Source organism: Gopherus flavomarginatus, chromosome 3 (assembly GCF_025201925.1).
Source record: "Gopherus flavomarginatus isolate rGopFla2 chromosome 3, rGopFla2.mat.asm, whole genome shotgun sequence".
Taxonomy (NCBI): domain Eukaryota; kingdom Metazoa; phylum Chordata; order Testudines; family Testudinidae; genus Gopherus; species Gopherus flavomarginatus.
In genome coordinates this window covers 199224079-199238352 of record NC_066619.1, presented here as the reverse complement: position 1 = coordinate 199238352, position 14274 = coordinate 199224079, and the positions used below count along the sequence as shown (strand labels likewise).

The following is a 14274-nucleotide window of genomic DNA, read 5'->3' as shown; positions in this document are numbered from 1 at the left end:
GCATCGCTTTACATCCCAGCAGTCCCTGTTTTTCCGTCCATATTTGGCACCATTGTGACTCTCCCAAAGGTTTCTGTGCAGCGCAATTTCTGTGGGAAATAGAGCCCGAACTGCTGAGGAGTATGCTGACGAGTCTCGCCAGCACATCACATTTGGCAGTTGAGCTATTCCTTAAGATCCAAAGTGATGAGGAGTCCGACGATGACTGTGAGTCGCCTGACGCGTATGACATGACATTGCTTGTGGCTTTCACGGAAATGCTCAGCACTGTGGAACGCCGCTTTTGGGCTCGGGAAACAAGCACTGAGAGGTGGGATCACATCGTCATGGAAGTCTGGGATGACGAGCAGTGGCTGCAGAACTTTTGGATGAGAAAAGCCACTTTCATGGGACTGTGTGCTGAGCTCGCCCCCACTCTGCGGTGCAAAGACACGAGATTAAGAGCTGCCCTGCCGGTGGAGAAGCGGGTGGCTATTGTGGTCTGGAAGCTGGCAACTTCAGACAGCTACCGATTGGTCGGGAACCAGTTTGGAGTGGGCAAGAGGACCGTTGGAGTCGTTTTGATGCAAGTTTGCAGGGCCATTAATCGCATCCTGCTAAGACGAACCGTGACTCTGGGGAACGCACAGGACATTGTGGATGGCTTTGCACAAATGGGTTTCCCTAACTGTGGAGGGGTGATAGATGGGACGCATAGTCCTATTCTGGCACCACCCCACCTAGCATCTGAGTACATTAATCGGAAGGGGTATTTCTCTATGGTTCTCCAGGCGCTTGTGGATCACCGTGGGTGTTTCATTGACATTAAAACAGGCTGGCCTGGAAAGGTGCATGATGCAGGCATCTCTCAGAACACTGGCCTGTTCAGGAAGCTGCAGGCAGGGACTTTTTTCCCAGACCAGATGATCACAGTAGGGGACACTGAAATGCCCATTGTGATCCTTGGAGACCCCGCTTACCCATTAATGCCTTGGCTCATGAAACCGTATACAGGGAAGCTTGACAGGAGCAAGGACCGGTTCAACTACAGGCTGAGCTGGTGCCGAATGACAGTGGAGTGTGCTTCTGGCCTTTTAAAAGTGCGCTGGCGATCTCTGTATGGGAAGCTAGACTTGGGGGAAAGCAGCATCCCTGTGGTTATATCCGCGTGCTGTACCCTCCATAATATTTGTGAAGGGAAGGGTGAAACATTCAGTCAGGCATGGACCTCTGAGGTTCAACGCCTGGAGGCTGAATTTGTACAGCCAGAGAGCAGGGCTACTAGAGAGGCCCAGCACAGGGCTTCAAGGATCAGGGATGCCTTGAAGGAGGAATTTGAGGCTGAAAACCAACAGTAATGTTTGGTGCCTTGCAGGGGAGTGAAGTGCAGTGGTTACAATGTTAGTAGGAATCTGTTTTTCCGAAGCTGATTGGCAGTGCCTGTTTCTTTCCTGGGCTAAGGTATCTTTGATTTTCTGCAATAATAAAGACTGTTTTCAAAGCCAAGAACTCATTTATTTAAAAGAAAATAACTTTATTGACAGACATACAACATTTTCAGAACCTAAAAGGGCAGGGGTGTGTGGTGGGGAACTGTATAGTCACAGGTTTGAATATGTCCTGTCTGGAGTGCTGTGCGATGACTGCTGCACTTCAGGATGCCTATGCTGCATGGTAATGGGGGTTGAGTGCAGAGGGTAAGGGTCGTAGTTCTCAGGGCTGGTTGGTGAACGTACAGGTGTTGGAGGCAGCTGGTGGTGGTAAGAACCTGGATGCTGGGGAAGGGGGTTTTGAGCTGACATTGAGGCACAAGGGAAAGAGCTTTGGGATGGGGGGTGGTCCAGTAGTGCTCTGCCTGCATGGCTACGAGCGCCTGGACAGAGTTCGCTTGGCGTGCCAGGATGCTTATCAGCTGCTTTGTGCTTTTCTTCCTGGCCGCTGCGTTTCTAAGCAATGAGAAAACAAGTTATTCTGCCCATCACTCCCTTTGGGGTCCTTAAAAGAAAATATTATTGGGGGTGGGTGGATTGGAAATGAATACAATTGCTGACTGAAAGAAGAGGAATGGCTACCACCTCCACCATCTGCTACGATGCTGGGATCCACCCTAACACCATTGGTCCTTCATCATCCAAATCCTGAAGGATGTCCTGATCATACCAGGATGAGGGGTGGGGGTGGGGGGAGAATGGGAGGACGACAACCACGACAATGACCCGAATGACACCACCATCTCTGGTTAAATCTCAGATATCATCTGGGATGGGAGATTGTTGTCCCCCTCGTTTCAATTTCATTTTTTCACTCCCTTAATACCTTAACTCCCACACTCCTGACCTTCTCCTTCTCCTTATTTCTACTCCCAGTTAAAAAGAAAAAAAATGTTTTGTTTGACAAAATCTGCAACAAAACTGTGTCAATCACCACAGTATTCAATAAGTTTGTATGTTATTTCCCCTTCTCAACTCTCTCTCATCCCTCCCCCAGCCCAAAATCAGAGATTCTTAGGGTTGAAAGACTCTAAATAAATAAAATGTAATAATATTACCCATATCAGAATCCAAACTTTCCAGCTAGGCTAGCCAATTTTATCTTTCTTTTTAAAAATTTATTGTTGCTGCTGTGATTGGAATGCATGTTCCGTTCAAAGAATATTTTGTTGTTGACGTCAGAAACTGAAATATCTTGACGAACATCAAGAATCAGTCTTTGGCTTTAATCCAAGAATTTTAAATAAGAAAACTTCCATTTGTAACAAGAACTAAGAAAACCAGACAGCTAACACCTTCTCTCTCAAGCAATTAACCAATTTTTCTGCAAACTAACTTGAGTAGAGTTACAGATTGCACCATCAAAAGAAAAAGTAATCTTTAAGATCAGCCTTACTAACAATATCTATGGGTCAAAAGTAGTTTATAAAAATGAAAAATTCTGTAGTAACAGTATGCAACGTGAAGCCTTCACACATTCCACTGAGATATCACGATGACGACCATGGTATAAATCAGGGGTCAGGAACCTTTCAGAAGTGGTGTGCCGAGTCTTCATTTATTCACTCTGATTTAAGGTTTCGCATGCCAGTAATACATTTTAACATTTTTAGAGGGTCTTTTTCTACAAGCCTATAATATATAACTAAACTATTGTTGTATGTAAAGTAAATAAGGTTTTTAAAATGTTTAAGAAGCTTCATTTAAAATTAAATTAAAATGCAGAGCCCCCCAGACCAGTGGTCAGGACCCAGGCAGTGTGAGTACCACTGAAAATCAGCCCACGTGCTGCCTCTGGCACGCATGCCATAAGTTGCCTACCCCTGGTATAAATTATTAGCAGAATAAAATGTTTTCATGCACTTGAAGGTGTCACGTTGGCTGTACAGATATCCCAAACTGGGAGGTTGAAAGACCTCCATTCCTTTTTTTTTTTCCACCTTGCATACTGTAATAAATAAAGTCTAATGTAGGTTAGTAGCAAATAGAGTTGAGATATTCATTCACCATAGGGAAAAATTTCTCCTCAATAATACAGACAAATAAGAGTAGTTTCTACTTAGTTAGATGTCTGTGAATTTATAATGGGTACATTCAATATTTTCATTTAAAGAGAAACTTCACAGATTAGAGACGGTAACTATGCACATAATAAACATCCACAGCAGAGTAACAATTACATTTGATACTAGAACTTCAGCATGTACAGCAGAAGAGTGAAATGGTATGAAAATATGACAGAGGATCAGTTGTCTTACAATGTCAATACAAGTTAAAAGGAATCACATGATATGAAGCACGGATCACATTATTAAGTCAGTGGCAGCTAATAGGCATTATGTTATGACATGAACCACCACCTCTACTTCAAAAGGTCAATGGAATTCTTATGTAAATTAGATTATGAACTGAAGGGGACCAGTTAGGTCACAGTGTCAACAGAAGTCAAAACAAATTACCTTATACTGTTGAAGTAGAACATTCACATTTACATAATCACAACAGAAGTCAAAAGATTCTGAGACAAGATACTTAAGCTCCTAAAGTGAGAAGAAAAAACTAGTCAACCTACTTTTATTTGCCCCTCCACAGCTGTCACATAATGGATTTGATTAGCACTGCTGTTGCAATTTGCACCCCTGTGCCAACAAGGGCAGGTTAACCCCTGAAAGCCTGGGAAGGGTGGCTGGGTTTGCACTAATATCCAACTTCAGGGATTCCACCAGAAGAATGCAGCTTTATATTATAGTCAGGGATCATCAGATGACTCAACAATGGAGGCTCTTTGGAACCATATTAAGTCAGCCCATCTCTAATTTGGGCTTTGACTCTCCCAGACCAACAACGTTACATTGCCCACTTTTGGATGGTGCTAGCTAGCCAGCTCCAGCTGTATAGGGACTGTGAGCCTCTTGTGCCAATACCTCTACCATTTAGGGGGATAGCTCAGTGGTTTGAGCATTGGCCTGCTAAACCCAGGGTTGTGAGTTCAATCCTTGAGGGGGCCATTTGGGGAACTGGGGTGAAGAATCTGTTTGGGGATTGGTCCTGCTTGAAGCAGGGGATTGGACTAGATGACCTCCTGAGGTCCTTTCCAACCCTAATATTCTATGGTTCTAAGGGTGGATTTCCCACCACTACAGTCCACTCTTATCATGTTCAAATGGCAGAAATTAGGAGCAGTCTTTTATATTAAGATCTGAAGAAAGAACATCCAGTGCTGAGGAAATTAATCTCAGTATAATCATTTTCTTTCCAACTGAAATCGGTAAGCAGAACTCTGCTTACTACTCAGACCCAGTCTACATCCCCCAAATTGCACCTATTTCACTAAATCTGTTTCTAAATTGACATAGTTAAACCAGTCCAAACCCTCTCATATGGACACACTTTGGAGCAAGTTTATTTTGATAGAAAACCTTAACAAACAATACTAAGATTAAAAAAACAAAAAACAAATTTCAGGATTCCTGAAATACTAGTGTCTGAATATCACGGTGTGAAAGACAGCTCTATTACTGCATGTCATTACATGGGAAAGATCTTTGTTATTGTGTAGCAAATCCCATAGACCTTTACTACTATCTTGGTACGTAGTTAGACTACATAAAACGTGTTATTAGGTTTTCCATTACTTAAAATGTAAAAAGGACTGTTGCACACTGCAATCAATACAGATTTCTGTCAGATAGTGGGCAGTAGATGACTTGTTTATCCATCAGAATAATGCTTCTTTTCGAAACACATGCAGTAAGAGTCAAGGCTGCATAACATTATGTAGGCCAATTTTTCTTTATGCTAATATAATTTTTAACATATGGCTTCAATGATTGACCTCACTTTTTTACTAAAGAAAGACCAGCTTTGATTTGTTTAAAAGAGAGAGAGAGAGAGAGAGAGAGAGAGTGTGTGTGTGTATGTAAAAATGCATGTATATATTATACACAATGAAGAGGTTTTTATTAGAGAGATTATTTTCCCCAACCCCATAATGATTCAGAAATGCTAGAAAAGCAGCATCAAGAGGCAGAACCTGTCTGAAGATTTGTTCATGCAGCTTAAGGTCTGTAGCCAAAACGTGGGGGAAAGGAAATGTGTCTTCCATTTGCAAGACATTACAAGCTCAGGGCACTTCTCTTTCCTCACTCACCCCAAAGTTTTTTAAATTTTTTTAAAATGTTTGTATAGATTTAAAAAACAAACAAACAAACAAAAAAACGGGTTTTCCAGTCACACTTTTACCACCTGGAATATCTTGGAATTACCTTCATTTATATCTGTTCCTCATCAGGTTCCCCCTTAAAATGTAGAAAAAACCGTCAGTAAAAACCACACAGATGTGCTGAGTTGTAGGTGAACCTTTCACTGAGATAACGTAAAGTGAAATGCTTCAGGAATTCTCATCTCTTCATCAAGCTGTGGCAACCAGTTCCAGGCACAGTCACAGATCTGGAGTTGGGGCATCAGTTTAGACCTCACAATTAAATTCTGAGATATGACAGATCAAAGGGGAACTGTGTGAACAGAAATCAGATACAAAAGTGTGGAGTTCCTCTCTTTACTCTTTGTGGATTACAATGACAAGAGGAGGCTCTTATCAGTCAGAATGAAAAACTATGGTGAAGCTCCTAGGGAACCACCTATAGAAGAGCCATAGGTCACCAAAAGAGGAGGAAGATACAGCTAGAAGAGAAAGCAAAGATAGTTGCTCGTGAGAAGGCAGTGCCATGACTACACTTGTACAAAAATCTCCACTCTAGGCAAACATTAGTGCTCCCCATATGGCATCAAATATCCTTAAACCCAGGGCTATTTTGTTAAAAGTTTTCTGTTCTTTTCAGGACAAAGTTTCATATTGCATGGCTGTGAAACAAAGGCAGGTGCACTGGCAAGGGGTTTATGGTGCCTTTCTCATCGATGACGTCATTATTATCATGGGTTTATTTTGACTTGCCTTCCGAGTTTTGCAGCATTGGGTTTGGCAATCCTGTCAGTTAGTGGGGCCATGCCAGATGACTGCTGTGGAACTCCTGTGTCTGCCTGCACCAGGTAGACATGGACCGCAGAAAGAGCTCATGCACTCAATACAGGTTCCCCAACTGATAAACAGACCACATCACCTTGTTATCCACTTTTCTTTTTCTATTTAGTATAAAAAAACAAATACTTTCCTGCCTTCATTTAGAAGGAAGCGCTAGCATTAGCAGTAATTGAACAAGCTTAACATTGCTACAGTGCAGTGAAGACACCGGGGTAAGTCGACCTAAGCTATGTTGACTCCAGCTATGTTATTCATGTAGCTGGAGTAGCATAAGTTAGGTCAACTTACCCTGGTAGTGAAGACCAGCCCTAACATGCCCCACCATCCCTAACAAGCCCTTATCACCCCTCCTGTTCATTATATAGTGGACTGTCGGAAAGGTTAATGAGGAGGCCTATGTTGAAGTGTGTTCCACATGCTAATGACACTCAGCTCTGTTTCTATTTTGTCTGAATTAGAGAGTGTGGCCAACAGAAAGGTCATTCTGGGTCAGACCAACGGTCCCTCTAGCCCAGAATCTTGTGTTCCAACAGCGACCAATGCCAGGTGCTTCAGAAGAAATGAACAGAACAGCCAATCATTGAGTTATCCAATCCCTGTCATCCTGGCAGTCAGAGATTTAGGGACACCCAGAGCATGGGGTCACATCCCCGACCATCTTAGCTAAAAGCCATTGATGGGCCTGTCCCCCATGAACTTATCTAATTTTTTACTGAACCCACTTATACTTTTGGCATTCACAACATCCCCTGGCAATGAGTTCCACAGATTGACTGTGCATTGCATGAAGAAGTACTTCCCTGTATTTGTTTTAAACCTGCTATCTATTAACTTCACTGGGTGATCCCTGGTTCTTGTGTTACATGAAGGGCTAAACAACACTTCCTTATTCAGTTTCTCTATACCATTTATAATTTTTATAGATCATATCCCCCCTTAGTTGTCTCTTTTCTAGCTGAACAGTACCAGTATTTTTAATCTCTCCTCATATGGATGCTGCTCCAGACCCTTAATCATTTTTGTTGCCCTTCTCTGTAATTTTCCCCAATTCTAGTGTATCTTTCTTTAGGGGGACCAGAAATGCTCACAGTATTCAACATGTGGGAATGCCATGGATTTATATATTGGCATTATGAAATTTTCTGTCTCATCTATCCCTTTCTAACAATTCCAAAAATTCTGTTAGCTTTTTGACTTCAGCTACATATTGAGCGGATGCTTTCAGAGAACTATTTACAATGACTCCAAGATCTGTTTCTTGAATGGTAATAGCTAAAGAGGAGTCTGTCTCCATGAATAGTAGCACACTGAGAATGGATGAGACGGTCAGGGCTGTGGCTCAATCCACAGACGACAGAGATAACATTGTTAGGTTAAGGAAAGCAACTATAAGATATGGCAAAGTTTGTATTGGCCCTTTTGACTGAAGGTGCGTGTTTGTCATGTGTGATCACAATTTCGGTGTCTTGCTAGTTTCCAGCTTATAACATAAGGCAGCAATGACTAAGACAGCTTTTTCCACCTCCACATGATCAGGAGCTTTATGTTCTGCTCTTACATGCAAGGAACACCCATCATCCATGCCTTGGGACACTTCAAGATTAGGCTATTGTAATGTACTTTTCAAGGGGCTAAACATTAAATCTATTCAGTAACCGAACATGTTGTAGAAGACAACCACTCATTTCCTTAGGGTGTATCCCAAGTGTTACACATCTTACATGACATTCTTGCCTATATGTTGCTGCTCACACCATCTCACAGGACAGCTGAATTCTCTTCTATCTCTTGGGCTCCAGACAGGCAGCAGGGTACTGGCTACAGCTTCAATTCCTAACCCCCAGGTCCCCACCGTGGCTCCCTTCTGATCAGGCACCCACTCTGTTATTCTACCCCGCTGTTGGTTCCTAGCCAAAAAGGAGCAATTGTAGTTCGAATTAGGGAAGGAGGCAGTCTGTCTGTCTGTCTGTCTGTCTGAGCTTTCCACTGTCAGGGGGAAATGAAAAGCCTAAAAGAGAATCCAGGAGCTGTCTGGGAAGTACAGGATCTAATGGGGAAAAGGAGGGGAAGAAGATAATGGGAGAACAGGAACAGAATTTGGATGACTGAATGAGAAAGGGTCAAGGGGAGTAGGAGCAAAACAGGGGAAGGTTTCCTTAACTCTCCCAGTAACCCTTATATTCAGAACCCCAGACTCTTCTCACCAACACTGAACAACACCAACAGCAGAGACAAAAACATCACACTAAACGAAATGCTCACTCATTTACTCCAGTGTTATTCCTCATTAATAGGACTTGAGCCTATTGCTTCAGCTGTTTATTCTGCAAGCATCCTTGCATGCCTGAGTAAGGAATATTATCTTTTGAATGGAGGTTGGATAGTGCACAGCTGGCATGAAGCAAGGGTACATGTCAGTGGCTTCCATGCTTGGGATTAATGGCTCTTAGTATGCCAAATTGGCCTGCTTACAGTATTATGTGCCTTGCATGTGTGTGTGCAGAAGGTGGAGCATTACAGAGATAGAGGAATATTGCCGGAGATCTGACTTTTAATGATGCTCCTTCTCCAGGAAGATTGACCCTATATCCTAGGCTCACTGGTCCTCTTATCCTCTCATTATTTTTTTTATTTTCACTTCAGTCATGTCCTCTTTTCAATGCTTTCAGTGCCCATTTTAATTGCAGCTAAAATTTTATTTTTGAACATTCTTACAAGCTCTGTTTTGCACACTGAAAGTGAGAGAGCACTTTGCCTATATTTGGGAAATAAAAATGTACCTGGAAAGAGACTCTGGATGTGGCATTGGATACTTCATGGGGTGGGGAAAAGCCAGCACATGACAGTTACACAAACATTTCTACCAGCAAAGCCAGAAATGGAGGCAATGCTTGTAGCTTTCGGTTTCTCCAATCCTAAAGGCCACCATGATTATTACAATTCTGAGGCTACAGATGATTCCCTACCTCCATTTTTAATAATTTTGGATGAGGCTTTTATTTTTATTTGTTGGAAGGGGCACTGGGTCAATAGATTTTCCTCATTTTGCCTCTCAGAGCATTTTTCTGTGGACTGTAAAATGCAAAAGTAAATACATTTAGGAAGGAACAACATTTTAATTGTCTTTTGGATGCAATATAGACAGAGCTCTCTTCTGAGAATCTTTGTTGACTGTCCATGTAAAAACTGAGGACCCCATGGTATTTTTTGGAAAAAAGAAGGGGCATCTCCCCTCAATAGAACAGGTTCTAATTTTCAAGGCTATCCATCTACTGCATTTGTAAGGCTAGTATGACACACAAATCTCAAGAGACACTGCACAACCAATATACAACTCTCCATAATGTTCTGAGAGATAGTATATGAAAGATGCTATTTTGAAAAAAAAAACCATCTAGTTTCTAGTTGCAGAGGGCAGGCAAACTCTGAACTGATCACAATATCATTTTGGGGCAAATCTGGTAGAAATGTTCTGCAGTGAGAACTGGAGGATCAGGCCATACTCAAAGTACTTGTAGGTCCCCATTAAGAGGTGTTCTACTTGAAATACTGACAGGATGGAACACTTCAGCATGTAGCTTTTGTAATTTCCTTACCGTGGAAAAACTAATAAAAAAGACCAACAAAAACAATATCTGTTGTGACTTGGTTTGTCTTGCCGACAAGTTGGTAAAATATAATTTTTGAATTGTTTGCAAATAGGTTTAATATCACCTAATTACTATGTGTTATCAGACCCTACTGTAGCTAATTACATGAAGATCAAATAAAGATATCAATCAGTGTGTTCTTCAACCTATTACAACTATCAATATTCATTTCAGTTACAGCCCTATGTCTGCGTAGTTACTGCAAACATTTTGGGTGCACTCAAGAATACTTGTGATTTGAGAGTGCTTTTTAGAAAGAAAAAAATGACCTAGATCTTGTGCTTTCAATCCAACTAGTGGACTCTGCAGCCCACTGACTCCCTGAGCAGCTGATAATTAAAGGCTTGTTTCCTCTTTCCAAATGATTTTCTGGTTGCATAACAATTCTAAGTGAAACATCCTCAAGAAATTTTCAAGCACAAAGACAGTTTTACTTAGTCTCAAACACACTGCTGAGAGTTCAGCATTATTTTAATAAGACCTATATATATATACAAATACACATACACACACACATGCTAATTTTAAGGTACATTTTTCTATAAATATATAAAAACTAACTACTCTCTAAACAACAAGGTTGTGACAAATTGATCAAATCCAGCAAATACAAAAATATTGGCCAATGCTCTGTGCTTAACTCCATTGTGAATTTAAAAAAAAAAGGGGGGGGATGGTTTAATGTTTAATTTCCTGTTGCAACACATACGTAGGATAAAATCTTCCAAGAGCAGTTATAAAACATGTATTTGTTAGCCAAGAAACTAAGAAAATATGGAATAAAGCCCAACCTAACTTCTGTTCTTTCTCCCTTCTCCACTGAATGAAGTAACTAAAAGCTTGTAAGAACATATTTAGAGCTATTCAGGTCTAACCAGTGACGTGATAATTAATGAGGCTGTTAATACATATTATGTTTCCCATTCACCAAAATGATCTTTCAGATAATGACATAATTGGGCAAAACATTCTGTGTTACTGTATGTATCATACCCAATGTCAAATAATTAGGATATTGGCTACTGACAAAAGTTCCTCAGAAAACTGAACAACTAAATTCAAATTAGACGAAAACTCAACGTTAATATGTAATGCAGTACAGAGAAGCCACCTATCAAACAGCCAGTTCCTAAGAGCAAGATGCTGAGAGTCCTGAGTGAATGTCACTGATTTCAACATGCATGTATTATACTAAGGGGGGAATTTTTCAAAGGCACAAAAGGAAGTTAGACACCCCACTCCTACTGACACTAAATATAGAGTTGCCAACTTTCTAATGGCACAAAACAACATCTCTGCCCCCTCCTTCCCTGAAGACTCACCCCTTCTCCAAGGCCCTACCCCCACTCGCTCCATCCCCCCTCCCTCTGACGCTCACTCTCCCCAACCATAACTCACTTTCAGCAGGCTGGGGCCGGGGGTTGGGATGAGGGTTCTGGGTTGCGCCAGAAATAGGGGATTCAGGGTGCAGGAGAGGGCTCAGAGCTGGAGCAAAGAGTTGGGGTGCAGTGGGAGTGAGGGCTCTGGGGTGGGGCTGGGGTGCGGGCTCATAACAGTGCTTACCTTGTCTCCCAGGTAGCGGCTGCCAGGTCTGTGCAGCCCCTAGATGCGTGGGCGGCCAGGGAGGCTCCACGCACTACTCTTACCACTGCAGGCGCTGCCCCCGCAGCTCCTATTGGTCACAGCTGCCAGCCAATGGAAGCTGCAGGAGCAGCACCTGTGGGCGCGAGGGCAGTGTGCGGAGCCTCCCTGGCCGCCCATGCGTCTTGGGGCCGCAAAGACCTGGCGGCCACTTCTGGGAGCCATGCAGAGCTAGTGCAGGTAGGGAGTCTGCCTTAGCTCTGGCCCCTGCTGCGTCGCTGATCGAACTTTTAATGGCCCGGTCGGCGGTGCTGACTGGAGCTGCCAGGGTTCCTTTTTGGCTGGGTGTTCCGGTCAAAATCCGGACGCATGGCAACCCTAACTAAGTAGGAGTTAGCTACTTAATTACCCTTTCATGCTTTGAAAAATTGTCCCCCAAACACCTTTTAGGATCATCTGACAAACCCCTACATCACAGTATTTGACATCTGACTCATGACAACACAGAACCCATCCCCATCCACTGTGATGGCATATTACTAGGTTATCATACAGCATCAAATCATTACAATACAACCCACAGGCCTCAAAGCAAGCGCTGAATTACCATGTTTCACACAGTAATGTTCAAGCTTTAACATCTCAGCCTTTTTCTTATTTCAAAATATCCAAATCAGGAGGGAACATGGGCTGTTTCTTTGGCTAAATGGCAGGGTTAGACAATCTGCCCCACCTTGTATTTAGCTCACATGCTGGTTATCTTTCCCAGGCCTGAGGAAGAGCTCTGTGAAGCTCGGAAGCTTCTCTCTTCCACCAACAGAAGATGGTCCAATAAAAGATATCACCTCACCCACCTTGTCTCTATCAGAGTATAATTATTTTGTTACCAATACCACTGTTTTAAGAGACTAATCCTGGTCCCAATGAAGTCAACAAGAAAACCAACAACTGCACTAGGATCAGGATCAGATCCTTAATGTGAGATGCTGTCACTGTGCGGTGGGAATTCATGGATCTAAACAGAGTTTGTATTCAAAATGGTGACAGTGGCAACTTCAAACATGCTCAGCAGCCATTCAAGTTATATAAAAATATTTAAATTGAAGATTAATTTATAATTGGAGAAACTGTTTATGTCTTTTAGTTTGTCAGCATATTCTTCAGTCAGCAAGAACCACACACCCAGTAATTTGTTAACCTTTTTAGTATATCCCTCTAGTTTCATACGTCTTTTAAAAAAAAGAAAGAAGCAGAGTTTCCCCATCTCACCAATAAGCTGAAAAGTACTGCAGAGACGCCGAGTCTCTTGCAGACATTTCTCAGAGTCTGATACAGTTGTGCTGAGTTTGTTTATTAAACTTGCATGTACAGTTATAGTAAGCATCTCTGCTTCCTCACTATCAAATTCAACATGGCAGGAGGCCATGTAATGACAGTGTATTGATAAAAGACAGTTACCTTTTCCGTAACTGGTGTTCTTCAAAATGCATTGCTCATGTATATTCCACAATAGGTGTGTGTGCTCGCCACGTGCACTGGTCTCAGAAGTTTTTCTCTTAGCAGTACCTGTAGGGGAGCGCCCTAGCAACTCCTGGAGTGGCACCTCCATGGTGCAGTATAAGGGGCGCTGCACGCTCCCCGCACCCTCAATTCCTTGTGCAGCTCAGGGAGATGGTGTTGAGGACCCACTGGTCTGAGCTCAGCCGTGTCCACTTTTGGAGCTTCATTGAGAGTGGATCCCTGATGAGAACTGGGAGGGTGACCTCAGGCACCCCGTCAAAATCGCCTTTTCCCCGCCTACTTGCCCTTGGAGGACTCAGGCCGAGGGGCAGGCTGAGACTGCCTCTGTAGGCGCCTCTTACAGTCCTGCAACTTTTTATAAGCAGTCTTGTATTTTGAATGGGTGGCCTGAGTGGGAGTCTGCTGTGGCTTGAACTTAGGTTTAGCCAGAGTCAGAATATAAATATCCAGAGTCTGGAGCATCTTGCAGGAGTCTTTCAGCCATTTGTTATGCAAACAGAGCTTTGCCATCAAATGGGAGGTCCTACAAGGAGGCCTGTGCCTTTCTGGACAGCCCAAAGAGCAGGAGCCATGACGCCCTGCTCATGGACACCGTGGAGGCCATGGACTGTGCAGCCGTGTCCACTGCATCTGAAGATGCCTGCAGGGTTGCCCTGGCAGCCCCTGTGCCCTCCTCCACCAGTGCTTTTAACTCCTTCCTGTCACGCTCCTGGAGGGAATCCTCGAACTTGGGCAGGGAGTCCCACAGATTGAACTCATACCGACCCAGGAGAGCCTGGTGGTTCGCCACCTGTAACTGGAAGCTCGAGGATGAATAAATTTTTCTTCCAAATGAGTCTAGCCTCCCTGAATCTTTATTTTTTGGGGTAGGGGCTGGTTGGCCCTGCTGTCCCCTGTGCTGACCAACTCGACAACCAGGGAGTTAGGAGCAGGGTGGGTGTATAAGTATTCATGCCCATTGGCAGGTATAAAATACTTGCGTTCTGCTCTCTTAGAGATGGGGGCCAATGAG

General features: G+C 43.0%; 1 protein-coding gene across 3 annotated transcripts in view; it reads right to left on the bottom strand.

Moving 5' to 3' along the window:
• Positions 1–14274, bottom strand: part of ARHGAP10 (Rho GTPase activating protein 10) — a 248895-nt gene that overhangs the window by 35177 nt on the left and 199444 nt on the right. Inside the window, exon 20 of one of the 3 annotated variants that reach the window (XM_050946364.1) lies at positions 6043–6152. The exons of the other annotated variants lie outside the window; for them this stretch is intronic. Coding sequence (XP_050802321.1) covers positions 6067–6152 — 86 coding nt within the window. The 3' untranslated portion in view covers positions 6043–6066. Of the gene's footprint in view, positions 1–6042; positions 6153–14274 lie in introns of those variants that run through there. 3 annotated transcript variants of the gene reach the window in all.